The 26,744-nt window shown below is 39.2% G+C and overlaps 2 protein-coding genes across 2 annotated transcripts in view; both read right to left on the reverse strand.

The window, feature by feature from the left end:
• Positions 1–5,783: 5,783 nt before the first annotated feature.
• On the reverse strand, positions 5,784–7,797 carry CCDC89 (coiled-coil domain containing 89). The gene has a single exon (XM_004434063.3). The coding sequence runs from the start codon at positions 7,778–7,780 to the stop codon at positions 6,668–6,670; it is 1,113 nt and encodes a 370-aa protein (XP_004434120.2). The 5' UTR covers positions 7,781–7,797; the 3' UTR covers positions 5,784–6,667.
• A 6,027-nt stretch (positions 7,798–13,824) lies between these two features.
• Positions 13,825–26,744, reverse strand: part of SYTL2 (synaptotagmin like 2) — a 107,017-nt gene continuing 94,097 nt past the window's right edge. Inside the window, exons 13-19 of the mRNA XM_014790379.2 lie at positions 25,463–25,632; positions 23,778–23,880; positions 21,492–21,662; positions 19,365–19,443; positions 17,150–17,249; positions 15,616–15,821; positions 13,825–14,761 (exon numbers count right to left, since the gene is read on the reverse strand). Of these exons, the coding sequence (XP_014645865.2) occupies positions 14,616–14,761; positions 15,616–15,821; positions 17,150–17,249; positions 19,365–19,443; positions 21,492–21,662; positions 23,778–23,880; positions 25,463–25,632 (975 nt within the window). The 3' untranslated portion in view covers positions 13,825–14,615. The remainder of the gene's footprint in view (positions 14,762–15,615; positions 15,822–17,149; positions 17,250–19,364; positions 19,444–21,491; positions 21,663–23,777; positions 23,881–25,462; positions 25,633–26,744) is intronic.

Below are 26,744 nucleotides of genomic sequence, written 5' to 3' on the forward strand. Positions count from 1 at the left end.
TTAAAATGTAATATAATAGTTTTAAAGTAATGCCAATACTACAGCTAACCATAAAACTAATAAATAAAATTTGTTAAGATTTTTTTTTTTAACTAAGATTTCTTTGTGGTTATATTTCTCCTTGAAATATATCCCATCAAGGCGATTCATTAAAAACGCTGTTTTCAAGAGTCATTTGGACAATTCTTTTCTCTGTATGGTCATACCAATGTGAAATTCATGCCATGTCCTAGTTATCTCTCTCACTCACTAAAAGTTTTAGCTCTCTGGTTTCCTCTTCATCCACTAAGACCTTATTTAAGGTCACCCAGTAAGTGACAGGATTTGAATCCAGGCAGTCTGATGCCAGTGCACCCCTTCACTCACTGCACTAATACCTTGGCTAGTTTGTTGATCATAGATCTGGGTTTCCAAGGGACCTAGTGAAAGAATTAGAGTGTAGATGTGGGTGGGGAGAGGATTGAGCCAGATTATGAAGGCTCAGACTTCTGACAGGGACGGAGGTAAATATGGACGTGAGCATAATAGGATTAATCTGGCCACAGAGTCTCTTTTTATTTTTTATTTCTTTTATTTGTTTTATTTTTTGTGAGGAAGATCAGCCCTGAGCTAACATCCATGCTAATCCTCCTCTTTTTGCTGAGGAAGACCAGCTCTGAGCTAACATCTATTGCCAATCCTCCTCCTTTTTTTTCCCCCAAAGTCCCAGTAGATAGTTGTATGTCATAGTTGCACAGCCTTCTAGTTGCTGTATGTGGCAGTGGCCTCAGCATGGCAGGAGAAGCAGTGCGTCAGTGCGCACCCAGGATCAAACCCGGGCCGCCAGTAGCGGAGCGCACGCACTTAACCACTAAGCCACGAGGCCGGCCCTAGAGTCACTCTTTAGAATCTACCGTGACTACTTATTCTGTAGCCCTGGATGATGTGGCTATTGGGAAAGGTAGTTTTCTTGCCAAGAACAGAAGGTGTTGTGAAGGCTTTTGAGCTACTGTACTCTCATGTTTTCCTCATCTCTTCTCTTGGACAGTTCTTACATATTCTACAGGCTTTAGTTTAAATGCCACCTCTAGGAAGAGCTTTCCCCAACCTCTCTTTCATTTTGTTGGGCAACCCTGCTAGGCACTGCCATGTCATCCTATTCTTCAGCATTTTTCTCACCCGCTAGGATGCAAATTCAGTGAGGATAAGGTCTCTGTCTTACTCATGTTGTGTCCCGGCACTTAGCACAGTGCCTGACCAATAATAGGCTTTCAATAAATATTTGTTAGATTAATGAGATATGTTAAATGAATGAGTTATTAATTAAAATTGAAAGATCAGAATGCCTTGCTCTGCCTTATCTCTACCATCTTTCGTTTGTCTGTTAGGGCAAACCAAAAACCAACATCCAAAGCCTAAAATCTTGAATATATGAGAAAATAGGCTTTACAAAATCTAAAATTTAGGTCTCACATAGACATATGAAAATCCATGAGAAAAGTTAATATATTCAAATCTTTAAATTTAGGAGAGAAATAATAATCACTAAAGGGCACTCCTTAGGGCACAAAAAGATATTGCCATTAGCCGTATGTTGCCAAACGTTTGTGAAAGCAGCAGCTTCCAGATGAATGGCCTGACCCAGATCTGTCAGGCCATATTTGGCTTTATATAAAATATATCTTGTCTACTCAGTTCTTGGAAAAAAGAAAAATCTGTAGCCTTTTTGAGTCATCTATACAGAAATAGAGCTTACTAGGAAGTTAAGCAGTTATATGGAAGATTCTTTTATTTTTATTTTTAATTTTATTATCTTTTTGAATAGGTAATATATTCACATGGTTCAAAAGTCCAACGATATAAAATGGTATACACTGAGAAGTTTCCTTCCCACTCCTATCCCTAACCACCCCAGTCCTCACACCCCTTACACCACTCATAACCACTTTTATTAGTATTTATTTTTTGTAATATTTATTTATGCAGATGGGAGTAAATTTCTCTCTCTTCCTTGTCCCTTTACACAGAAGATAGTATACTACAAATATTATTCTGCATCCTGTTTATTTTTCCTACATATATCCTGGAGATATTTCTATATCAGTACATACAGAGCTTCCTTTTTCTTTTTTTTTTTTTCACATTTGCAATGTATTCCAAGATATCAAGGGCCCACAGTTTATTTAACCAGTTCCTTTGATGGTATGTAGACTATTTCCAATCTTTTGCTATTACAAACAATGCTGTAATGAATAATCTTAAACACGAAAGGGAAGATAATATTTTAGACGTACAAATAAGAGTGGATTAGAGCATTAAATAGAGACAGTCTGGCAAATAGCTAACACAGTCTCTTTGTGGAACTGGGGAGTGAGGGGGTGAGGAAGGGGACACAGTAGTCATTTGAATGTGTAATGAATGACTAGGGAGGTCTGTCCAAGTATGTGGTATGTGTCTAAGTATGTGGTACAGCAGACACTGTTGGTGGCCCACCTAGCATCCATCTCCCTTCATCATTGCTGGCAGAGCCCTGCCTTTGTCAGGTAGCCCTTTCCACTATATGGCATAGACTGGCCTCATTTCCATTCAGGGGCAGATCCTGATTGATCTAAGTCAGTCACAGTAGCAACATTCTCCATGAAGATGCTTGGATGAGGTATTTGCATATGGCCCAATTTTGGCCAGTGACAATGGAAGACAAGTCATATGGAGGGGCAGGGTCAGCTTTTGGGGAGAGCAGTTAGGGTTGTGGTCCTCCTCTTTATTCATGTGCCAAGAGGTAGCATCTCAAATGTCTGCCCAGTTCTCTTGGTCTTGCCATAGTGGGGAGCAGAGAGTCATTCCTGCCCTGACCCAGCCACAGCCACCCCAAAGGTATCTGTGTTAAAGAGGGCCGGATAGAACAGCAAGCACCTGGGCAGGCGCTCCTTCAATGTTCTTTAAATAATTGTTTTACTTTAATATGGTGGCATTGGGGAGAAATAGATTTTCTATTAATACTTTGTTTACTAGAAACGAATTAACTTGATTAATTTTCACGAATTGAAGCAAAGTATTGTGAAAACATCAGCCAGTCAGTTCACTTTTCCTGTAGCTCTCCTTCCTTTTCTGCCTCTCTTTTTATGATTTTCTTGAACGAGACAAGTTCCTTAAAGGTGCACTGAAGGGCTTACGGTATAGGTAACACAAAAGATCACACTTACCAGCTACACAGCACTACTCGCACGTTATTTGGTTTTAGAATCTGTTCTGCTGACTTGCATTTTAGGGTTACTGCTTGCAGATGTTGCAGAAAAATTCACTAGAGTTATAGGTTTGCTTTAGAAAGGAGTTTTGTTGTTTTGTTTTTTAAATTTCCCCTCAAGGGCAGTAGTTGGGAGGCAGCCAATTTACATTTTGTCAATTTGTTCCAGTGATAGGCATCACTTTCTAGATCAGCAGACCATAATAACTAAACCAGTTGCTTATCCCCTAACCTGGCTCTAGGTCACAGATTAAATACAGGATAAGCACTGAGAGAGTGGAATACAAAGTACTGTCAAGCACAGAGGAAAAAAACAATGCCTGTTGTGATTGGTGAGAAGGTAGTTGGTACAGTGGGAGAAAGCATGGGTTTTAGAGCTAGAAAGCAGACCCAGCTACATAATTTTCAGTGCCCAGCACAAAATGAACGTGTGGAGCCCTTTGTCACACAATTATTAAGAATCTCAAGGCAGCAATAGCAGAGCATTAAACAAGCCAGTGCAGGTGGCAGACCCAGGAAGCCAGCCCTGCCAGAGAGGCTTGGGTTCAAATCTCACTCCAGCCACCCAAAGCTCCCTGACTTTGGGCAAGTCACCTTTTCTGAGTGTCACTTTCTTCATCTGTAAAACAGTGATAACTGAACCTCCTTTGAAGTGTTGCTATGAGGGTGACATGAAAAGCACTTTCTACATGATAGGTTCACATTACTCTTACTTTCTTAGTCTATGTTGTGGGCTCTTTTCCTCAGTTGTTCTCTAGGCCTCCAACCATCTTTGACCTTCTAGTCTCATTACCCATTTTCCTTTTAATATCTTTCAAAAGGGTATTAGAGTGAATGTTATGAAATGGCCCATATCTAATCATTTGTGATCTACTAAGTGGCAACGTTATATGGTTCAACCTAATACAAACTCCTTAGCATGACTTGGAATAGTACCATTCTTAGACTCCCATCAACTGAGACTCTTCCTTTGCATCTATGTTTTATGGGACACAACCCCCATCCCCCTACCTTACCCAACCCTGCGCTCTTCCAGAAGCACTCTTCCCCACTTAATGAGGAGTTCCCAGGGCCAAGTCCTCTACTAGACCACACTCTGGTACCAGGACCCCAGGATTCCCTGCCCAAGTGGCCCTTAGCCCACTTCCAGGATCCTCGTGGCATCTGCCCAGGAGCTTCCTCCTCCTCATTGGCTGGGTGCAAAACTTGGGCAGGAGTTTTATCTGGAGACACGCTTCTCTGCACCTCCTTTCTACATGATGCTGTCTCAAACCTTTCTCCCCTTTCTCCCCCTGATGAAATTCTACTAGTTATTTAAGAACCAGCTTATATATCACCTCTGTGTTAGTCATCCCTGACAATCCTCTTTACCATCTCAACCCTTACCCCCAGGCAGAGTTAGCAGCTGGGTGTGTTTTTACCCACTGTGATCTCATAACACCTCCTGTGAAAAAACATCACACTGTGTGTAATTTCTTTTATTCTCCTAGACTAGACTGTGTGGAAGCTCTTCCAGGGCAGAAAACACGCTTCTGCATGTTATTCTCAGTGCTTACCCCAGAGCTTGGCACTCAGTAGACAGTCAATAAATCTTTCAGTGTGGTGTTGTCATCAAAATCCCAGCTGCGCTAGTAACCAAGTGGCCTTGAGCAAATTGCTGAATCCCAGTTTGCTCTTCTTTGAAATAGAAGTGAACATAATTACCTTCTTGAATGGCCCTAAGGATTAAATAAAACAATCCATCCAAGGTGCTTTGGCACAATGCTAAACAGTGTGGGCTCAATAAAGGATAACCATAATTAAATTACCTCCTATATTCTTGGTAACATGTAAGAGGAAGTAAATAGTCCTTTCAAGCCAGGAATGTGATTCCTTGGAATTCGTATTAATACCACAATCTTAATAGAACTGTGAGGAAATAGGTTTTAAAAATTGCCTAAGGTAAGGAAAGCAGCACTTGAAAATTGTTTATTAAAAAGGTACCAAGTAATATTTTTTAATAAAGCCAAATCATTAGGTAACTCTTGGCACCAAATGGATGAGAAAAATACTACATTACAATCTATTTTGAGAAGTATTCATAATAATGTTTATATATCAACTACATTCACAGAAATAAGGAAGCATAAAGTGTTTTTTATAACTCTCTCTTTAAGAACTTTATATAAATATATAATAACTATGATCTGTTTTTATAACTATATTTAGGTATTCCTACAAAAATGCTGTAAGTATACATATATATTTTCCATTTAAATGTTTTTTTAGGGCCGGCCCCGTGGCTTAGCGGTTAAGTGCCTGCGCCCCGCTGCTGGCGGCCCGGGTTCGGATCCCGGGTGCGCACCGAGGCACCACTCCTCCAGCCATGCTGAGGCCGCGTCCCACATACAGCAACTAGAAGGATGTGCAGCCATGACAGACAACTATGTACTGGGGCTTTGGGGGAAAAATAAATAAATAAAATCTTTAAAAAAAAAAAAATGTTTTTTTAAAAAAGGCAAAAGTTAATTACAAGGAAAAAATATATATTTATACTAATAGAAACAAGACAATTGCTATGTGTTGCTATATGTATCATATCCAGTCTGCTATGACTTGTTACCCTAAATTGGGGCCTTTTGTCTTTTAGCATATTGTGTAAAATTAAATGAAACTACTGATATTTGCATTCTTGCACCTCTAAATCTTGTTTTTATTAAGGAGAAAAACCAAGAAAATGGAATGTGATCTAAGCTTGCAGGAAAAATAAGAACTGGTTGATTTCACTTATTTGAATCATGCTGCTCATATAGAATGACTATAATAAAGTTTGCCTACTTTGGTAAAGAACTTAATGGTCTCAATCTTTGTTTTCCAAGCTAGCACAAATAACATAAAATAAAAAGATTACTGCTGTAAAGCAGGTGAAGCAAGCAATTATTTGGCCAGTTGCAAAATCAGACACTTTTTTCTGCATGGAATGCGTGCTATTATTATGCTGTTAACTGTTATAGCTTAAAATCTCAACTACAGGAGACTACAAGCTTACCTATCTACAAGGGCTAATTATGTTGATTTTTTTTCACAATAGCACATCTTATTGCACATTTAAGATTCACTTACATCCATAGGAGCTGCTAATTTAAAATCTTAGGATACAAGAAGATATCGGAGGTTGATAATGAATAAGTTATGGTAAAGGCAGAGATACTGATAGCAAACAGGAAGATTTCAAAGGCACAGAAAGAAATTTGGTAAATCTTGTGTATTCTAGGTGGTAGAACCGGAAATTAGTGTTAGCCTTAAAACAGTAACAAGAACAATATTATAGTCAAGTAGCTTTTCTTTGAGTTGCCTTTTGTGCTTAAAAGTATAATAAATGGAATACCATCTTTACTTTTGCCATAATGCTAAGGCACAAATATTTCAATTCTAAATTGGAGGCCAGAGCAAGCAAAAGCTTGCTTATGGAAAGAGATGGCGGAGTTTGGCGTTGAGTTCTCTTTCCTTGCTTAAAAGATCCAGGCTGTGCTTTTTGAAGGCTTCAGACTGCAGCCTGAGTTCATCGTAGGCCTTCTGGATCCCATCTACCCTGCGCTGAAGCTCCCGGACTCTCAAGTTACTGTCCACGGCCACTGCCTCTTGCTCAAATCGCTCTAGAGCCTGTCTCCTGGCCACATCTGCCGTCTCCAATTTCTCCTCGAGCTGGCGGATCTCCGCTTGCTTGTTCTGAAGCACCTTGCCCCTTTCCATGGACAGCTGCAGCAGCTCCTCTTTCTCGCGAGTGACGGCCTGTAGCCTGGCCTGCAGCTCCTGGTTCAGGCTGCTGTGCGCCTGCTCAGCCTTTGCCATCTGCTCCATGGCCTGCTGGTGCTGCTGCTTAAGGCTTTGCAGCTGGCTGCGCAGCTGCTCTGTCTCCCTGGTGTGGGCGCGGGCTTGCTGGCTCTGCAGCTCCAGCAGCTCCGTCTCTCGGGCCTGCGCCTGGCAGGCGTCCTGAGCACACCTCCGTTTCAGAGTCTCCAGCTCCTTGGTGAGGGCCTCGCTCCGGGCCGTGAGCTGCAGTACTTTGGCCTCCTGGTCCTTCAGAGCCTGGCTGAAGAGGTTGTCATTCTCCAGCCTCAGCTTGTCGTTCTCCTCTCTCAGCTTGACGTTCTGATTCTTGTGTTCGTCCTTGAAGCGGATCATCAACTCGTGGTTGGCTGCCAGGGTCATAAAGCGTTCCTCCAGCTTCTGGGCATGCTCACTCTTGGCCTTCAGCTTCTGGGCCTCCAGCATCCTCTTCTCCTCCAGCTCTGTGTTGAGCATCTCCAGGATCTGGCAGCGTTCCAGGGCCTTGTCTGACCTCCGCTTCAGGATGCAGATGAGCTGGGACTGCTCTTGGATGCGGGAGCAAAGCATCGCCTTCTCACTCTTCTCCTCCTCGGACAGTCCCCGGAGGTTTGCCAAGGCTTCCCTCAGACCGTCCAGTTCCTTAAACTCCATCTCCTCTTCCTGATTTTCCAGTTTTTCGTTTTGCTTATCTAAGGGTTCTTCAGAGGGTGGGGTGTCCATCCGGAATGCCTGCTCTTCCTGAGGCATAGGCGCTCTCCTCCACTATCGGCTGACTACACAGTCTTTCCCCCTGAGATTTCAAAAGCCACAGTGTTGCTAGGGACTCCTGGCACTCTCCAGCAGTTGTTTTTTTCCAGTAAGGAGCTCTGTGATTGGTGGATAGATCTTCCGAATACTGGGAAGTAACAAGGGGGCGGGAGGCCTGGGGGAATCCAGAACCAATCCTGTCAGGATATGCTTGTCTTTCTAACCAATCACAGCTCTCAGCTCACAGCCCGGTGTCTGGCCTGTGCTGTACAGAGAAGAGATGCCAGCCCCCTCGACTTCCAGACACTGTCAGGGGAAGAAATCTGACTCTGCCTAATTCCTGATAGGAGTAAACAAATTAAGCTGGCGGTGACATATTCCTCCTCCTCCTCACTTCAGTTGTCATGAGAATCAATTACTGTCTTTGGAAACACAGTTGATGCCTTAAAAATTTGCAATCTGTAAATACAAAGTAGCACTGGTATTCTGAACCAGGACTCTAAATGGCTGTGAGTTGGCACCTGTAATGTTTGGCACAGCTCAGGAAAAGAGCAAACACAATGAAATTTCCTTTGTTTCCCTTAGCATTGTCCCCGGCTGGGAATACATTTTATTAGATATTCAGCACGCCCTGTTTTCACCCATTAGCAAAGTCAGGTTACAGAAAGAAGATAAATGAACAATGTAGATAAGATAAACATTGAAACAGAAAAAAAGATCCAAATGAGGCTTACCATTATATACCAAAGTCAGTTCCAGATGGATTAGTTAGATATAAAGAGGAAAATAAAATCAAAGTATTAAAAATGGAAACTAGTAGAAAATACAGGTAAGCATAAAAGCTCTGGGCCAGAAAGGACTTAGCTTAAACATTATGTAAGAGATGACAAATGAAAAGCTTAATTTGATTTCATTGAACATCTAGAGTTATGCATAATTTTAAAAATTATGTGACCTCAGAGTCTCTCCAGCCTCTCCTTCCCCTGGCCCTGCTGGACATTTTACTCTACTCCCAACTAGCCCAACCCAACTACTGAAGTTCCTCTAACCATCCGGCTCTCTGGCTCTGTATGTAGGTGGTCCCTCTGCCTGGAATGCCTTTTCCCACCTTGCCCCTTGTTGCTCTAGTAACTTACTCAGTATTTTATACTTAATTAAGAATCATCTCCTCTGCGAAGTCTTTCCTGGTCCCTACATTAGAATTAACCACTCACTTTTAGTGTATCCACTATAGCCATTTCGTACTTCTAATGGAGTATGTGAAAGCCTTAGTGCACTCATTGTTTACCTGCCTGCCTCCTCCTATTAAACTCCGAGACCATTAAGGGCAAAGACTGTGTCTGTTTCATCCTTGATGACTTGACCAGTGCCTGGCACCTTGGGGAGACTCAGATAAATGTGTGTTGAATAGATATTGAAGGCAAAAAACAAATTGAGAAAAATATCCACCATAAATATGACAGACAATAGGATTTATATTTTTACAAAGAGCCTGTTCAAATCAATAAAGCATTAACATCTTAAGAGAGAAATGAACAGTTAAATTCACAGATGAGGGGACAGAAATGGCCAAGAATCGAACTCCATCAGTGATCGAATAAATACAAGTTAAAATTAGATAAAATTTCATCTATCAAATTGCTCAAAATTTTTCCCCTTATTTTAAGACTACTCAGGACTGGTAAGGGTATAGTGAAATAGATACTCTCTTATACTGTTGGTGAAAGTCAGTTGACAGCATGTATTGAGAATTTGAAACATTTTTATGCCTTTTGAACTAATGATTGCCCTTCTGGGGAGATCTTTGCTCAGGAAATAATCTGAAAGAAAAAATCTGCTCAAAGCTTTTCATTGTAGTGTGGTTTATAACAACTAAAAATTGGAAATCCAAATATCCAAAAAACAGAAAATTTTAAGAAAATTCTATTTTCATATTACAGAATATTAAGCAGCCATTAAACATTATCATGTTTATAGGTAATTTAATGGCATGGAAATACTCATGTTAGAAAGACAACTGAAAACCAAGATTAAAAAAACTTAAAATTCAGAATGATCTTAATGCTATGAAAACTTAAGCATAGAGCCAAGAGTTGACTCTTCCTGCAATCATTATTTCTGGTGGTCAGACTTGATTTCTCAAGTCATGATGATAAAGAAAAAGCTTGGGTGTCGTTATAGATGTTGGATGGATTTTTCAATGCTTCAGATTTCACTGGGAGCAAAATAGATTTGAAAAAAGAGTTTCAGATTTTCCCTTTGGTCTCAAAGATCAGAGTCTCACATCTCAAATCCTGAATCTCTTGTCTATACATCAAAAGCAAGACTGAGGACTGGGGAAATGTCCTGAACTGAAATTTTAATGACTACTTAAAATACAAGATATTGAAGTTTTCTGAAAGTGGGTTCCAAAGACTTAAAAAATGTGAATTAAACTTATTTGTAATTTTTCCTTCATTTCTCTTCACTTTTCCTTAAATTTCAAGCTTCATGTGCTGAAATGAAACTTGTAAAGTTGAGGCAAGTGACTAGAAAGTTAGAATAGTTCTCTTCATTTAAATAAAAGTCATACATATATTGAAAATTTTATTTGCTGATTACCATATATGGTTGTCTGGTGTAGTAAAGTAAATTCACAGAATATATTTCCTAAGAAAAGAAAAGGAAGACAGGAAAAACACTCAAAATATTAATAGCAGTTGCTTCTTGAGGATGAGCTAATGGATGCTTTCTCCTCTCTTTCTACCTAAGTCCCTTGCACATAGTGGATGCTCAATGATATTTGTTGATTAAATAGATTTTTGACATTAGAAATATTTTATAGTTCTTCTATGTTAAAATTATTTTAAATAACATTAAATGCATAGATTACTTGTCAAGGCTAAGAATCTCACAAGATCCTAATCAATATTCATTCATTGATTGATTCAGCAAACATTTGCAATGTACAGTGTGGTGCTAGATGTTAGGTATACATTAATAAATTAGATACCATCATACCTCTCAAAGAACTTACAGTTTAGTAATGATGACTTTTGGCTCCTCCCTGCCATGGTTGTTTTCTTTGTTCTACCATTTTTTTCCAGCTACCTTTGATCCTGAAAGTATCCAGCATATTCCCTTCCCAGAGGTCCAAGGCATAAAACTTGGCCAATGCTCTCTCTAGTGGTGACCAATGAGTCCCCTCCACTTGCCTTTGTTAAGTCTTTTAACGTCTCTTTTTTTTGAGCTACTATTTACAGAGTTCTTCTGTATACCCTACACAGTACTAGGCATTTGTACATCTTCTCTCATGTAATTCTAACAATATTCTCGAAAAGTAGGCATTATTATCCACATTTTATAATTTATTGGGAACAAAGAAACTAAGACATAGAGAGGTTAAGCAAGTTGCCCCAGGTCACCCAGAGAGTACGTGACAAAGCCAGAATTCAAACCCAGATCTTTTTGATACCAAAGCCCATGGTCTTTAATTCACACTTCATTCATTCGCTTATTCATTCACTTAATTCACATACTGAGAAACTGTTATGTCTAAGGTTGCAGTCTCAGCTCTTAAGATGATTACAGACTAATGATGGAGACAGACAAATGATAGAAAAACAGCAATTCAGTGTGATAACTGCTAATGTAATCATGGATAAATTAGACACATCACTCTTCTCAAAGAATAAAGATAGGGGAATAATGATCTGAAGTCTGATCCCACATCCTGACTGAGGTACTGAGTGTAGGAGAGCAAGAGTCTTCTTTTTGTAAGGCTGAAGGAGAACCAGTTTTTTGGAACAGTCAGCCAAAGAAGTGGAGGGAATGTTCTGTAATTGGATCGAATATGTGGGGGCATTTGTTTTGTGAAACAAACTAGTGAAATTAGTGAATAAGTCTGGGAGGGATTGGAGACAGGAAAGGAAATGAGAGAGCACTCCCGAAGCAGAATGGGAATGAAAGTACAGCAGGCAGATGTTCAGGGGCTTTTTACTTGGACAGTGAATATGGATGACAGATATGTGCAAAGAAGAAATCCAAGCAAGCTCCCTGGTACACATAGCTAGGCCTCTCTGTAAGAAGTTAGCCTAGGCTAACAGTAATCATGCCTTTGGTGGACTCCTAGGCCATGTGGGCAGGCCATGGGGTTCCCAGGATCCTCACCACCTACTTAGAAGCTGCAGCATTCAGGGTGGATGCGGAAATTTAGGCCTCTCTGGAAAGAGTCAGCAGTGACTCTTTGAAATATTACTTCGTTTTTTAAATAATGGAATTTTCAAGTATTTTTACTTGAGGGAAATACAAGTTGTGTGGCTGCCCAGCTCTTGATTTCTCCAGTGCCCATGTCTATACAATACCCCATTCTTCTGATAATGGGTCACTTCTCCCTGGCCACAGGGTGGACACATAATCCAGGCAAGATCAATCATAAGATCTTACCCTATCCATCCCTGGCCACAGCGAGTGGTCCAACAGGTGGGGACATGACCCAAGCCTGGCCAGCTTCTCCCAGAGATCTCTCGAGCTGAACCTAGGAAAGAGAAGCGCTTTAGCTGAGAGGTTTAGCTGAGATGCTGGAGCTGCCTGTACTGCTACTTCCTGCTCCCTGAGAAAGACAGGAGACAGTATCTGAATTCCTGGTCCCAGCCCATGAGCCCCCAAGTATTCTAGGTTCCTGCAGTACTTCTTTAATTCTGTGGACTAACCCAGTATATTTCTAATAAATCCCCTTTTTTGGCTTATTTCTAGTTGGGTTTCTGAAAAAAGAAAAGGAGAAAAAGCCCTAAAACATGCAGTTCAAGGAAATGCCTCCAGTTTAAGAAAATATATATTAAAGTTTTGGCAGGGACTTTGCTTAAGTCTCACTGGTTTAAGGGTCTGTCAACTTGAGTTCACTAAAGAATTCAGGTTGCCCACACTTTATAATGCATGTAAGGCCCATTAGCCTTCCTCTTGTAGCCAGGTGAGATTAAAGTTATAATTATTTTCTCAGAAAAAAATGTGACATGAAATCCCCTTGGATGTCCCGAGGCAGGGGGAAGTGCTGTGGGCAGATGCAAGGAGGGTGGTTCTATTGTCCACTCTGGTGTTTTGAAGGTCAGGCAGCTGGGGATGGGAGGAGGCAGGCAGTTCTAGTCCTAGATGGGAAGATACTAGAACTAATCTCATTAGTGCTTCAAAGCTGGCTGGAGGCTGGGAGACAGCTGAGCAGGCAACTAAAGGAAGGGCTGAGAAAGTGTCTTGCACTGTGAAGTGGCGGGAGCTGGAACAGCGTTTGTACTTCTGCTACTGTTCCAGGCTGACCTTGGAGGTGCGCCTCCACTCAGCTCACGTTGCCCTTCCCCACAGTCAGAACACAAGAGGGAACAGAGCCAGACTATACACCCCCCTAAAAGACCTTAAGAGACAATGGGAAGGGTGTGGTTCTAGGTGAGTTGCTCTTACTGGCAGGTGGGTAGAAGGTTCTAACATCTGTTTGGGGAGGAGGCAAGCACGCTAGTTGTTTTCAATGACATTTGTTAGCCACCTGTTCTAGGATCTCACACTCCCTTACCATCCAGGCTTCCCCCAACTACATTAAATCAGTGCTTGTTTTGGGAAAGGCAAGCTAGTTGGGTCCTAAGGGGAATAATGTTTTATATATTAAAATGACCCCAAAATGTTTCTATGGAAAACTTTTCAAGAATAAATGTTAACTTATCTTCAAAGCTTTTCAGCTACTTTTTTAAAATAAAAATTCAACTCTTAATAACATAGCCGAAGCTTCCCATTTAAAGGAAATGATACCCAGAGTTGCAGTAAAGACTCTGAAGAAATATTTGCCCAGTAGTTCTTTAGCCTTGCTAGGGAATTTAGATTTTAGGATTTCTACCATAAAGTATTTCATTTAAAATAAGAAGTCAAATTAATTTGACGTGATTAAATCATATAATAATTTGGCTTTTTATAAAATACTTTATGAAAATTATACATACATAGGAAGTGTAATTTAACAATTTACATTCTAATTAAAACTTTATTGCAAAGCATCTCTGTGACTACTCTCATGCTGCTTTCATATAGTAGAGTTATAAGAAGAATAGAATCTTATATATGCAAGGTTTTTATTGTTTTTTTTACATACTCTCTTACAAAATACAAGCTTGAGACCTATCTTAGGAGAAAATTAAGCCAAAAAGTGAATTCCACCTATGGCCAGTGGGTGGCACCAAAGTACATTTGAGACTGTTTTAACACTGGGAAAAGGGAAAGCAGTTTCTCTAGGCAGATGTACATGCAGTAAATTCAGTCTCATTGCCCTAACATGGAATTCCATATTTTAATAGAGATTGCAGTAAGTAAATAGTTTTCTTATGGTCAAATTCTTTATCATCACTGATAGTCTGCCTTTTTCCCCTTTGTAGGAGTATCTTTCTGTCACTCTTTTTCACAACCTATTTATTTTCAGTTCCTTCAAGAGCTTTCAATGATCAAGTGGCAGGCCCTCCTCACTGTAGCTCAGGGTTGTGCTCTGAAACACACAATGGCAGGCTAGAAAATTTTGCTCATTAACCCACATCCCACATTTAATATTTTTGGCAGCTTTTTCTTCAAAGCAGTAGCAAGAGTTCGATTTTCCTAGCTTTCTCAAATATCTTCTTTAATGTTGGAGTCACAAATCAGTTACACATTTTGTTATTATTTAAATCTCTTGGGCCTTGTAGCCAAAGAAGCACATGCAGGTTGACTTTAACATGCTGTGTAGCATTCATTAGTGGCAGTAGATAGGTGATGATCTCTGTCCACATAGTCACATTTTCAAGATCAGATTCCACCTGTTTAGTAGTCTTCAGTGGAGGAGACTTTGGGTTCATTTGGAAATCTTGGCGATCAACAGCATTCTGAGAGGCAGAGTTGCTTCAATCCAAGTGTTAGGGGAATTTACCATCTTTTCCCAGAGAGCAACTTCCTCTGAAGTAGAGTCCATCCAATCCACTTCAGTACCATAGCTTTTACCTGGAAAAAGGAAGCTTTGCATTTAGAAAGGAATAGCTCATTGGAGAAAAAAAAAAAATGAGTCATCCCTAATTATAATCACTAATGGAAGACAGCTAGGAAGAGTTTTAACATCACCAGGAGGGCAGATCTGGGACTCAGTATAAGAAAGAACTGTTTAACCATCTGAGATGTCCAATAATGGGACACTCCATAATTGGGATTACTCCCATTATTCCCAGAGTAATTATTTCTCTTCATGTTCATATAAAAGCTAGATGACAACCTGTCAGGGGCACAGGGGAGTAGGAGGGAGGATTCCCGCATTAGGTTGCAAATGACACTAGATGATCTCTAAGGAAGTGTGATTACAACTTTAGTGTCTAACAGACTCAATGTTGAATCTTAGCTCTGCCACTTTTTGCTCTGTTACTTAATTTCTTGGAACATCAGTTCCTCTGGGGATATTAGTAACTACTCACAGAATTGCTGTAAGGATTAAATGAAACAATGCAAATAAAGCACTCAATACAGTGATTACTGCTCCATAAATATTAATTACTATTGTTATTCAAAGAACACTTTTAGCCATGAAGGGCCTTAAATGTTTTTCCAGGAAAGAGTAGTGATGAAGGCTTTTCTGTTTCCCCCCACAATAACTTAAGCTCTGTGATACAGACATTGTATCCTGTTAATCTTCCTATCGAGAGCCCTTCGCACACAGCCTGACATTCCTTCACTCATTCATTTCTTTACACTTAATAGAAATAGAATATCTGTTTTCATTAGGAAAAAGCAAAGCAACAAACAAACAAACCTCTAGTGTCTCCAGAAGCACTTGGCTCATACAGATTTAAAAATGTAACAAATGTTACCTGTTCCAAAGCCAATCCGAAGACCTCCCAAATACTGGTTGGTTAATTTGTAATGGTCCCAGACAGTAAGCTCTACACAGGCTTCCATCAGATCTTCAGGCCTGAACCCATCGTACACCATGGTGTGGTTGAAGACAGGGTTGGTGGTTTTCCCTACAGCTCTCGTCTTCTGGCGACTTTTCCTACTTGTATCTGGAAGGATGGTACTATAAAAGGAAACATAATTGTGAGGGCTTTTTAATAAGATAGTGAACATTTATGGTTTCAGTGCACGTCAACAGAGCTATTGAGGATTGGTGGAAGGAAATGGAGGAAAAAAGAGTGTAGACAGCAGTGGTGGTGGTGGGGCATCCTGCTGGAAAGACTCTATGCATTAGAGTGGACCAGACTTGCTTTGAATCCTGACTCTGCCAGTTATTGGCTGTGTATTGCAGGGAAAGTGACTTAACCTCTCAGACACGTGCTTCCTCATCTATAAAATGGGAATGGTGGTGCTTACTTCATAAGGTTAATACTAGCACTACATATGAAGCAAACAACTTAGTTCAGTGCCTGCATTTATGTGCTTACTATGTAGCAATTGTTTGAGGATTCCCTCAAAGTTTGGAAGCACAGTCTATTCTGATCATCTGTGATAGTCTAAGGAATTAGTCTTGTACAGAATTGAAAAAGTAGATAAATCTCTCCAATTGCTAGATTTGACTTTGGGAATAAATTATATATTTTTAATCATTTACATTTAATTTATGGTAATAATTGAATTACCTTGAACCTACCATGGCCCTTATAAAGGCAAGAAGGTCTGAGACTGGTCTCAGAATGGGAGACTGACCTGAGCTGAAAAATCTTAACAGCTAACATCTATGAAGAATATGTATAGGGAAAATCATATATAATGTCATATAAACTTAAATAGCTACAACTGGTCTTTGGGTAGAATCTATATAGATAAAGTTAGTCAGAGGGAGCTAGGACAGCACACTAATATCTGTTTAGTTACTATTTACTAGATTCCAGGCACTTATACGGATAACAGAGAAACAAGTTTGCCACTTAAAAACCCAAATTGTCTTAAGCTTTTATGAGCTAACTATTAGAATGGTCTGTTTAGCAAATAATTTTCCAGGTATTTGTAGGTTGATGCAAAAGTCCTTTTGCAAATGGGCCACAAAACAGGTGCTCCATAAAGGAGTTAATGGGTATGGCCTCCCACCATTAGAAACTTCATAAACTCTTTAGTACTGAATATTGTCCTCACCAGCAGATGTACCTCCTAGAAGACATTACATATCTGAGCATGTGGTCTTTGGTTTCATTTGTATATATGCCCTCTTACCTTTATGATTTTAAAACTAAATGAAGCCTTGGGGGTTCATGTCACAGATCCCTCTAGTTCATGTTGCCATTGTCTCAAGTTATGTCATTTAAACTATGAATGATGAGTTTCAGCATCACAGATATGGAGAACTGAAACCAACCAGCAAAGGCCAGGCTACTGTAGAACTGAGGGAGGCAGAGTTATCAATGCTGTTACCATTTAACAAAAGAATTTAGATGGTTGCCTCTTAGGAGTGGTAGACCAAGGCATTCCTTCACCCAGATGTGCACTTCTCCACTTGTAGGAAGCTTTTTACCTGTAATAGAAAAAAAGAGAGAAAATAAAATTTCACTGCCATTCCACTCTTGGCAATACTGCTTCTAAAGATGCCAAACTAAAAACGGTCTGTTACTAGCTAGTGCTTGATGATATGATCCTAATTGGTTAAATCTATACATTTTTAAACTATATCTTTCATAGTTTCGCTGAGTTCAGATAGCTCTATGAAAATAATTTATATTGATTCCAAGTACAGAGCATTACATCATTCTTTTTGGGTTTTGCTTGGTTCAACAAGATCAATTATAGATATCAGGTATGTGAATGATCCATTTACAGTTATATTCAAAACATCTCAATGAAATGCATATACCTTTTAAATATTAATACCAATATCAATTGGTGCTGATGGGCAGCATTTTAAACATATTTGAGTACAAAGTAACCAAAACAGGTACAGGCTAAAGTATAGTCACTCTTGCTAAAAGTAATTACACATTTTATAGGACTATTGTGTAGACACACATAATAGCTACTGTTAAGGACAGAGAATTACTGAGAAGTCGGCTTAATCTGAAGTTGTTGTCTAGGTTGGGTGCTCACGGACAGAGGAATGCGCCTATATTTTTCTGGATGTGTTAACCCAGTCAGTCAACCAACCAGTGTTTAATGAGCATCAGTCTTGTGCTCAGCCCTATGCTAGGAATGTCACTGGATATACAAGGAGTACAAGAAATCTATGTTCCTGGGAAATGTTTACAGTGAAGCTAGACAGAGTAATCCAACCAAAACTATAAAAATGTAATACAGAATGAAATGCCAAGTTATTATTATAATGTTCTAGAAGATGATGTGATCAGTGAGGATGAATATAGTCAGGAAAAGCTTTATGGAGGAGATAGGACTTCATCTAAGACTTGGATTGGTTGAGAAGAAGAGAAAGCCATTCTAGGCAAGAGAAACTACATGAGCAAAAACTCAGACAAGGTAGAACCCATCACAACACACGGTCCCCCCAGCCCCCACCACCAAGAAATGACAGTGGGGAAAATGGGAAATGAGATTGGTAGAATTTCTAGGCATGTTGACCATAAATGATAGGATACAACTTATATATAAAAGATTCTGCCTTTTAGAAAGATCCAGAAGTAACAAGATGGTGGTTTGGCAGCCATTTGGCCTAAAGATACATTTTGCTTGCCCTCCAATTCTCTCTCTCTTTTTTTTTTTTTCTTTAGCTGAATTAGAATGCCTTTCTCTAGTTTAATCACTGGCCTCACCATTCATTATTTCCTTCATCCCACTAGCTTCACTTCCTGGTTACTGAAAGCATTTGAGTTTGCAACCGGATTTCAGTCATAACATTCACACAGATTCTTAAGGAGAATAACTTGGGGGGAACTTGCCTATGAAATAAGAGAGGGGCCGGCATTCATTTCCTGCTAGTCTCTTGCTCCTTAACTGGGCTGCCGACCTGAGGTCCTAACATCAAGTACGCAATTAGTAATCTTGAGGAAAAAGCTTTCTCTCCTGATAAGACCTTGAGAGTGGAGGAGCTCTAATTTCTTAGGGGCTTCATATGAATTCTTCCAATTACCACCTGTGAAAAATAACACTCTAGTTCCGTTCTTATCACAGCACTACCAATAGGTCCAAATTCGGAACATAGGAAAGGCCATTCACATTGTGCAGATACAAACTTTTGGGACAGGGAGGTGAAAGTTAAAACAAGGACTGAAAGTGGACTGAAAAAAATGAGAATTTTTCTCATAGAAACAGAAAGTAGAATGGTGGTTACCAGGAGCTGGGGAGAAGGGGAAAGAGGTGGGTATAGTTTAACGGGTATCGAGTTTCAGATATACAAGATGAAAAAGTCCTGGAGATCTGCTTCACAACAATGTGAATGTATTTAACACTACTGATTGTACAATTAAAAATGGTTAAGATGGGAAATTTTATGTTTTGACTACAATAAAAAAATGAGAATTTTCTAGTTTATAACTGTGAATTGACTCATTTGGTCTATAGAAGTACTAAGTTAATAAGTTTGTTTAGGGCTTCACCTTTGAATATATCATAGAACTCAGAGAAATCCTTGGAGAGGGGAGGGATAAAGAAAAGGCATAAATATGGACAGAAAATCATTACATACCAGGAATTGGCTCTGGGACGTACTGGAGAGCTAACTTCATTTCACCCCTGTTTTCTGCTTCAAGGGCAACTGGTGCTGTCTGAAAAATGAAGGCATGTCAGCATGTGTGAGATATACTGTTTACCCTATTTGTTGGTACTCTGTTACAGGACCATATCTGCCCCATTTCTAGGACTACGTATCATTCATGAGTGCCCTGGATTAACACTTCCTTCCCCACCAGCGCTAGATTGTTGCTTTTATATCTGGGAAAGCTATACTGTGTATCTTGGAAAACTGTGCAGGGTACCCAGAAAACATTTCAAAGCCTGTAGTCTCAAAGAGAGTGGAGAAATCAGAATGGCTTTCTTGGAGATGGAGGTGTTCTTGGATGCTTTGGTTTTTACAAAAACACATACATTTTGTTAGTCATTCAGCCAGCACAAACAACAACTTATTTGTATTCTCTTTCTTTGAAGGAGTAAGAAGAGTGTGGAAATGTAGGGGAAAAAAACCCAAATACTACATTTTCAAAGCTGCATTAACCTGAGTATTTTAGACCAAATGGGTAGATGTCTGCAAGAATAACAAAACTGGACAATTTTAAAATGTATATCTATTATTTTCAAGTATGAGAGAGATGGTTTTCCTTTCAAATTTTGGTTCTTTAGAGACTTATTTCTAAAACATGACTATACATCAGAAACATAAGGGAAGTTAGTTAAAAATGAGATGCTTTTGATATCGTCTGAGGAATTCAGATCTAACAAGTCTTGGGTAGGGCTAGAAATAAGTGTTTCAGGTGATTTTGATGTGATATTTGGGAACAATTTCTTAAGTGGAACTGTTTCATTGTATAGATACTAAATAATGGTTGTATTAATTGTTTATTATGTATCACTTCCAGCTATGATGGACTAGCTAGGTTCACATCAACCTTCACACTGAGAACAAGAACAAAAAAAAACTGGGTTAAAAAAGTCTATTTGAAGATGCCAAAGAACTATTAAGATAGACAGGACTCATATGGACAAGATGTTGGAGTCGGACATTCTTCTCTGCTTTCCATTTTGAGGCATTAGCTGATTTTTAAGCAGTGCCAAACCAAGAGCATAAAAGGCCTAGCCAGAAAGAGACCAGGAAGCCGAGCAGGGCTTTGGCAGTCTCGCGGGGATGGAGAGACAGAAATGGGAGTCCACAGCCAGCTAAGGAGGAATGGCCTCACAAAATACTCTAGACCAGCGGTTGGTTCTCAAAGCATGGTCCCCAGGCCAGCAGCATCAGCAATGCCTGGGAACTTGCTGGAAATGCATCCTCTTGGGCCCAGATCTTACTGAATCAGAAACCTTGGGAATAAGGCCCAGAAATCTGTGTTTTTATTTAAAAAGTCCTTCAGGTGAATTGGATACATACTACAGTTTGAGAACTACTTCCCTAGGCTTTCACTGGAACCCCTGAAGGGCCACAGCCTAGGAATGTGGGCAAAGAAAAACTAGATCAGACTATATGAAAACTGAACCCCAGCTTCCAGTCAGTTTATTCCTAGATTAGATTAAGGTAGTCTGTCCCTACTCTGTGTGTCAGAAACAAAAGTAAACCCTCTCAAATTATCCCTAGAATTTTTCATATGCAATAAAAAATGAACAGGCATACCAGAACAAAGGACCAAATAACCAAACTAAGATAAAAAATTAGATGAGAGATGCAAATGTTTAAGATATTGGAGTTTTCAGGTACACACTTTAAATCTGATTAATATATTCATAAAGTTAGGATGGAGAATTTTAGCAAAGAAGTGGAATCTATAAAAAAGAATCAAATGAAAATATAAATCCAAAAAATATAATAACTGACAACCTGTAGATGGGTGTAACAGCAGATTAGACTTAGGAGATAAGAAAATTATTGGACTGAAAGATAGGTTAGCAAAAAATAGCCAGCCTGAAGCATAGAGAGGGGGAAAAACAAAAAAGAATAGAATATACAGAAAAGAGCATAAGAGACATATGGGACAGGGTGAAAAGATATAATGATCCCAAACTATGGATAAGCATTCTGAATGAAAATGCAATTCTCTAATAGCTTTCTCCTATACACCAGGCCCCAAACCAACCAACCAACCAACCAACCAAAAAACTCTTAACTTACCTTCCGCTTCAGAGGGTACCACTTCAATTGTTTATTCTGTTTGTTGTCCCAGTCCCAAGTTTCCAAATCAAGTTCCACTTCCCCTAGAAAGCTGTTGCGCTTAAACGTATCCCGATGCCAAACAGACAAGTTCAGCTTCTGGGTCTTTAAGATTTGCTTTTCAATTTTATACTGCAGTTCAAAGAAGGACATTAAAGTGATGAATAATATTACTTGATGCCAAAGTTATGACATAGAGATGAAGAGAAAAGTCATCTGTACAGATCAGATTTTCTCATCTGTTAGGTTTCAAGTCTCAAGAATATTGCAAAGTCATTTTATTCTAAGAGTCTTGTTTCAAAGAGCTGAAATCCATCTTTCACAAAAGCTGATTTTCTTTCCCTCTCTGGAAAAGCAAACTATGACTCAAATATCATAGCCAGTAATAGCTCTCTAAAAACAAAAGCCAATTATTCAATTTTTATTGGGTGTTTTTAGTTCTAACTAGATATAACATCAATCAAATTCAGTCTAAAAATACAAATGAAGTCTAATCCAAAGGTCTGTTTTCTACCTAAGGACAAGGTATTTTTTTTAATAGACTTTATTTTTTAGAGCAGTTTTAGATCCACAGCAAAATTGAGCAGAAAGTACAGAGAGTTCCCATATACCACCTGCCCCTATACCACCTGCCCCTATATGCACACAATCTTTCCTACTATTGATATCCTGCAAGGATAAGCTATTTTTCAAGAAACAATAAACTTGTTTTTTCCTGCTTCACGTGCTCAAGTGGAAAATATTTGGCATCCTAACAGGTTTCATCTAAAATGTAGTTCAATCCTTGATTACATATAATCATGGAAGGGATAATAGTACTTCTAATCTAAAAATAATCTCTGTTTGGCTTTTATGATATATGACTCAAAAGTTCATTTTGGTTGTAGTAGACTTGCCTTTCTCTGAGTTTACCATTTAAATTAGCTGGCTTTTCCTGAGTATAGGGTTGCAGTAGCTGACCTAGAAATAGCTAGGGTGCTGAGGAATATCGTAGTCAAATTGTAATCAAAAACTTGGTACAGAAAATTTACCCACAGATAACTGAGAGTTAATTTAATTGTGCTTCTTTTCTCAGAGGATAACGAAATACTTGGACAGGATTTTCAGAAAGAGGGAATGAATAACACTTCTTATGTTTTTAGTTTTAAATTATCTGTTACTCGTGACTAAGGCAGCATGATACAGTTTGGGGGAAAAAAGAATATGGGTATTTGAGTCAGATATCTTTTCCATTCATCTGTCCATCCATCTATCATTTCAATAAACATTTTTTGAGTACTTCTCCCAGACACTGTACTTCTTAGTACAACATTTACTAAGTGTTTAATGTATACTAATCACTTCACACATATAAACTCTTTCAATGTTCATAACTACTGAGGTAGGTAGGTAGGTACTGCTATCTTCCTTTTGTAGCTCTGAAATACAGACAGGTTAAGTCATTTGCCCAAGCACTCACAGTTTATAAACAACACAGAGTTGGTCCCTGCCCTCATGAAACTTACAGTTTAATGGGAAAGCAGACTATCTAACCAGTAGTTAAAGTGCTGAGTGTTAATACAGCCTATTACAAAACAAGGAAACTGAGGCAGCAGACAGAGGGGAACTTAGGAGTTAAGGACAGCCTCTCATAGGAAGAAGCATTTAAAGCTGTAGGAGGTAATCAGGGATAGAATGTGGGGAAGAATATTCCAGCCTGAAGGAACAGAAAGTCCTAGCAGTGCGAGAGAATGTAGTTCCTCCAAAGAGCAGAAAGGAATCAGGGTAACCTGAACAAAGACTATGAAAGTGGAAAGACGAAGCTGGAGCTCAGGTCATGAAGGGACTGGTGTGTATGTTAAGAAGGATGGACTTGACCCTAAGGGTAACAGGAATCCTAAAAGATTTTAAGCTGAGAAATAACAGGATCAGAATTATGCTATTAGAAGATCATTTAGGTTGCAATGCTCAATTTTATCAGCTGTGTATCCTTGAGCAAGTTAATTTATTTCTCTTCATTTGCCTCATCTGTGAGATGCAGATAATAATACCCGCCTGGCAGGGTATGTAGGGAGTGAATGAGATAACGCCTACAACATTCATGGTATATCGTCTCATAGAAAGCAGTTTCTCAGAAAATGTGTATTCCTTTCCATCTCCTTTCTTGGTAACTGACTGCATCTGTAGAGATACTACCTAAGAAGACATGGCTATTTAAATGCATAGGTCACCATTTAGGATTTTCTTAGATAGAGAGTCCATAGATACCCGCAGTATCTCGTTATACACAGGATTCAAAGTTTTCTTCACTACAAGTGTTTTCTTCTTGCCCATTTTGCCCTTGTCTGGTAACAGATAAGTCTTTACATACCTAAAAAGAGAGTCGAACAGAAAAGAAAGAGAAAATAAAAGTGATGTTTCCACCTCTAGTTTTAAAAATGCATTGGAAATTGACAGAAACTATTTCATGACACTGAGAAAATCAGTAAGTAATAAATGTTCTCACCAATACCTTTATACTTAAATGTTTAAAGTGATTTCAGTGGAATTGATCACTTTATATTGTTCTGAAGATTTTTTTTTTTAAAGATTTTATTTATTTATTTTTTCCCCCCAAAGCCCCAGTAGATAGTTGTATGTCATAGCTGCACATCCTTCTAGTTGCTGTATGTGGGATGCAGCCTCAGCATGGCCGGAGAAGCGGTGCGTCGGTGCGCGCCCGGGATCCAAATCCGGGCCGCCAGCAGCGGAGCGCGCACACCCAACCGCCAAGCCACGGGGCCAGCCCTGTTCTGAAGATATTTAAGGGATATTTCCTAAATTCCTTTTTTCCTTTGTCCTTACCTAATGGGGCAGGGGGACAACAGGCCTCTAACATAGTGCTTAATTCTATTGCCTTGTTTCCTATTAAGAAAAGGCTTTGGGTGGTGCAGCGGTTAAGTGCGCATGCTCCGATTCCGTGGCCCGGGGTTTGCAGGTTCAGATCCTGGGCACACACCAACGCACCTCTTGGCAAGCCATGCTGTGGCGGCGTCCCATATAAAGTAAAAGAAGATGGGCATGGGCGTTAGCCCAGGGCCAGTCTTCCTCAGCAAAAAAGAGGAGGATTGGCAGATGTTAGCTCAGGGCCGATCTTCCTCACACACACACACAAAAAAGACAAAAAAGAAAGAAAAGGCTTTGGTGCTTGCAGCATTTTTTAAAGGTTTTTTTCCTGTCTTTTGAAAAAGCAATTAATCTTAGCACACATCTAATCAAGCCAAATTCAATGTAAAAAAACTATTGAGCCCACTTGTTTTTATAATAAAAGCAAAAAAGATTGGGCTTATTCCGGCCAGATAATTAAGAATCAGACTTCTGCATAGGGATAAGTGGGGAATACCATTCAACTTTTGCAAAGAAACTGAAATGCAATTAAACCTGTGATTTCAAAGAGGAATTGGTAATTCCCCCTAAAGTTATTCTGTAGAATATGATTTAAATATGGAAACTACCTTATTCTAGAATCTTAACTCTTTCTGCACCACTGAACATTATGACATATACCCCACATGTCCCTAATTTTAAAGAAAGTTTGAGAGTGGAAAGAGACCGGGGTTCAAGCCCTCATCTCTCATTTTGCTGCTGATTATCTGAATTTATGTAAATAAGCCGCTTATCTCCTCTGGCCCTTGTCTCCTTATCTGTAAAAAGAAGAAACCAGACAAGATGACCTCAAAGGTCCCTTCCAACTTGAAACATTTTGTGCTTCTCTGAATTTTTATATTTTAATAAGTTTGGTATATGAATTTATAAAGTAAATAAAACAGCATTTCCCCCCAAGTTTTCTTTTCAAATATTCCTTTTAACACAGTCACACACATACCCTCCCCCTTCAATTACTTTCTTTCCTTCTCAATTTACACAAGATTAAGAGTAACTAAAAGAAAGCAGTGACTCCAAAATGTACTTACGGGTCGGAACGCTGTTTTTTAATATCTGCTGCTGCTAAGTCTTTACACTGGGCCACAAAGATATGCAACTCCTTCAGTGAGTCCACATAGTCGATAGCAAACTGAATATTTCCTTTCACTTCCAGATTGCCAAAGTCTCCACTATAAACACTCATCACACTGCCACTCACCTGAAAGCATCGGAAACGCAGAGCAGAGTTTGTCTCTATTTCATTCTCGAATGCAACACAAGGATCATGGATATAATCCTTGCCTGCCATTATTTCCCTAGTTTGCATATAAAAGCAGCTAATTTAATACGGCATAAAGACACAGCAACACAGACAACCTGACATGATATACATGACATGACTAGTGTTTAAAAATAATTGCCTCTAAGAGACATAGATGAAAAGTGAAATGCAAACATTTAGATGCTGGCTCATTTCAAAGCAGGGTGATTTTATGGTAGAGGGCATTCAGATTTCCATTTTTAGGCATGCTTAGTATTTAAAATGTTAAAGAAAGAGGATGTGAGAAACCTCAGGCACACAAATCACAGTGACACGTTGCTCTATCAAATTTCCAAGGCACTAAAAAGGAATTTTACTATGTTACTCATCCTCTGAATCTAGGAAAATGCTTACTGAGCCATATGCTTTTAGAGGTCAGGAAGGGTAGAAAATGGATGATTGATGAAGGGAGTTTAAAGCCTTTCTAAGGCCATACATTTGATTATCAGCAGAAATTCAATTTAAATAGGTTTTTCTAAAAAAGTCTTACAAATTCGAGGCTGGTAAGAATTTGAGCTCAGCTTTACCATTTGTTGAGCATACCTGGTGAAATATGTGCACATGTATGTATATCAGAGAAATATTTGGATAAGTGTATGTGGGTATATTTACATATATATATTTCTACACACATACGACAAGCACACATAGCTACCTCACTTTATGAAAGAAGTTCTATGTAAAGTCAAATTCTCTAAATCAACTCTGAGCACATCGGCTTAGGGAGTTTTCCTTTTAAAATCCTGATCTGAATCTTTCTATAAGGCAAAGAATCACCTCTCCTATTCTTTTATGTGAATCAGTACTTTTATTCATCAGGCTTGCTAAAAGAGAGGTACAATTCTATACCTGCAAACAGTATTCAAAAGCATATCTGATATAAGCAGACTTTATAATTGTTACCCTATTTATTGCACAGAAAAATTTATTTGGTAATTTAGGTTTATTTTTGAAGTACTTACATCCAAAAACCATATTTATTTATAATGGATATGAACTCTTTTATGCTT

This window comes from Ceratotherium simum, chromosome 7, assembly GCF_057802395.1.
Source record: "Ceratotherium simum simum isolate JZ-2026a chromosome 7, ASM5780239v1, whole genome shotgun sequence".
Lineage (NCBI taxonomy): Eukaryota > Metazoa > Chordata > Mammalia > Perissodactyla > Rhinocerotidae > Ceratotherium > Ceratotherium simum.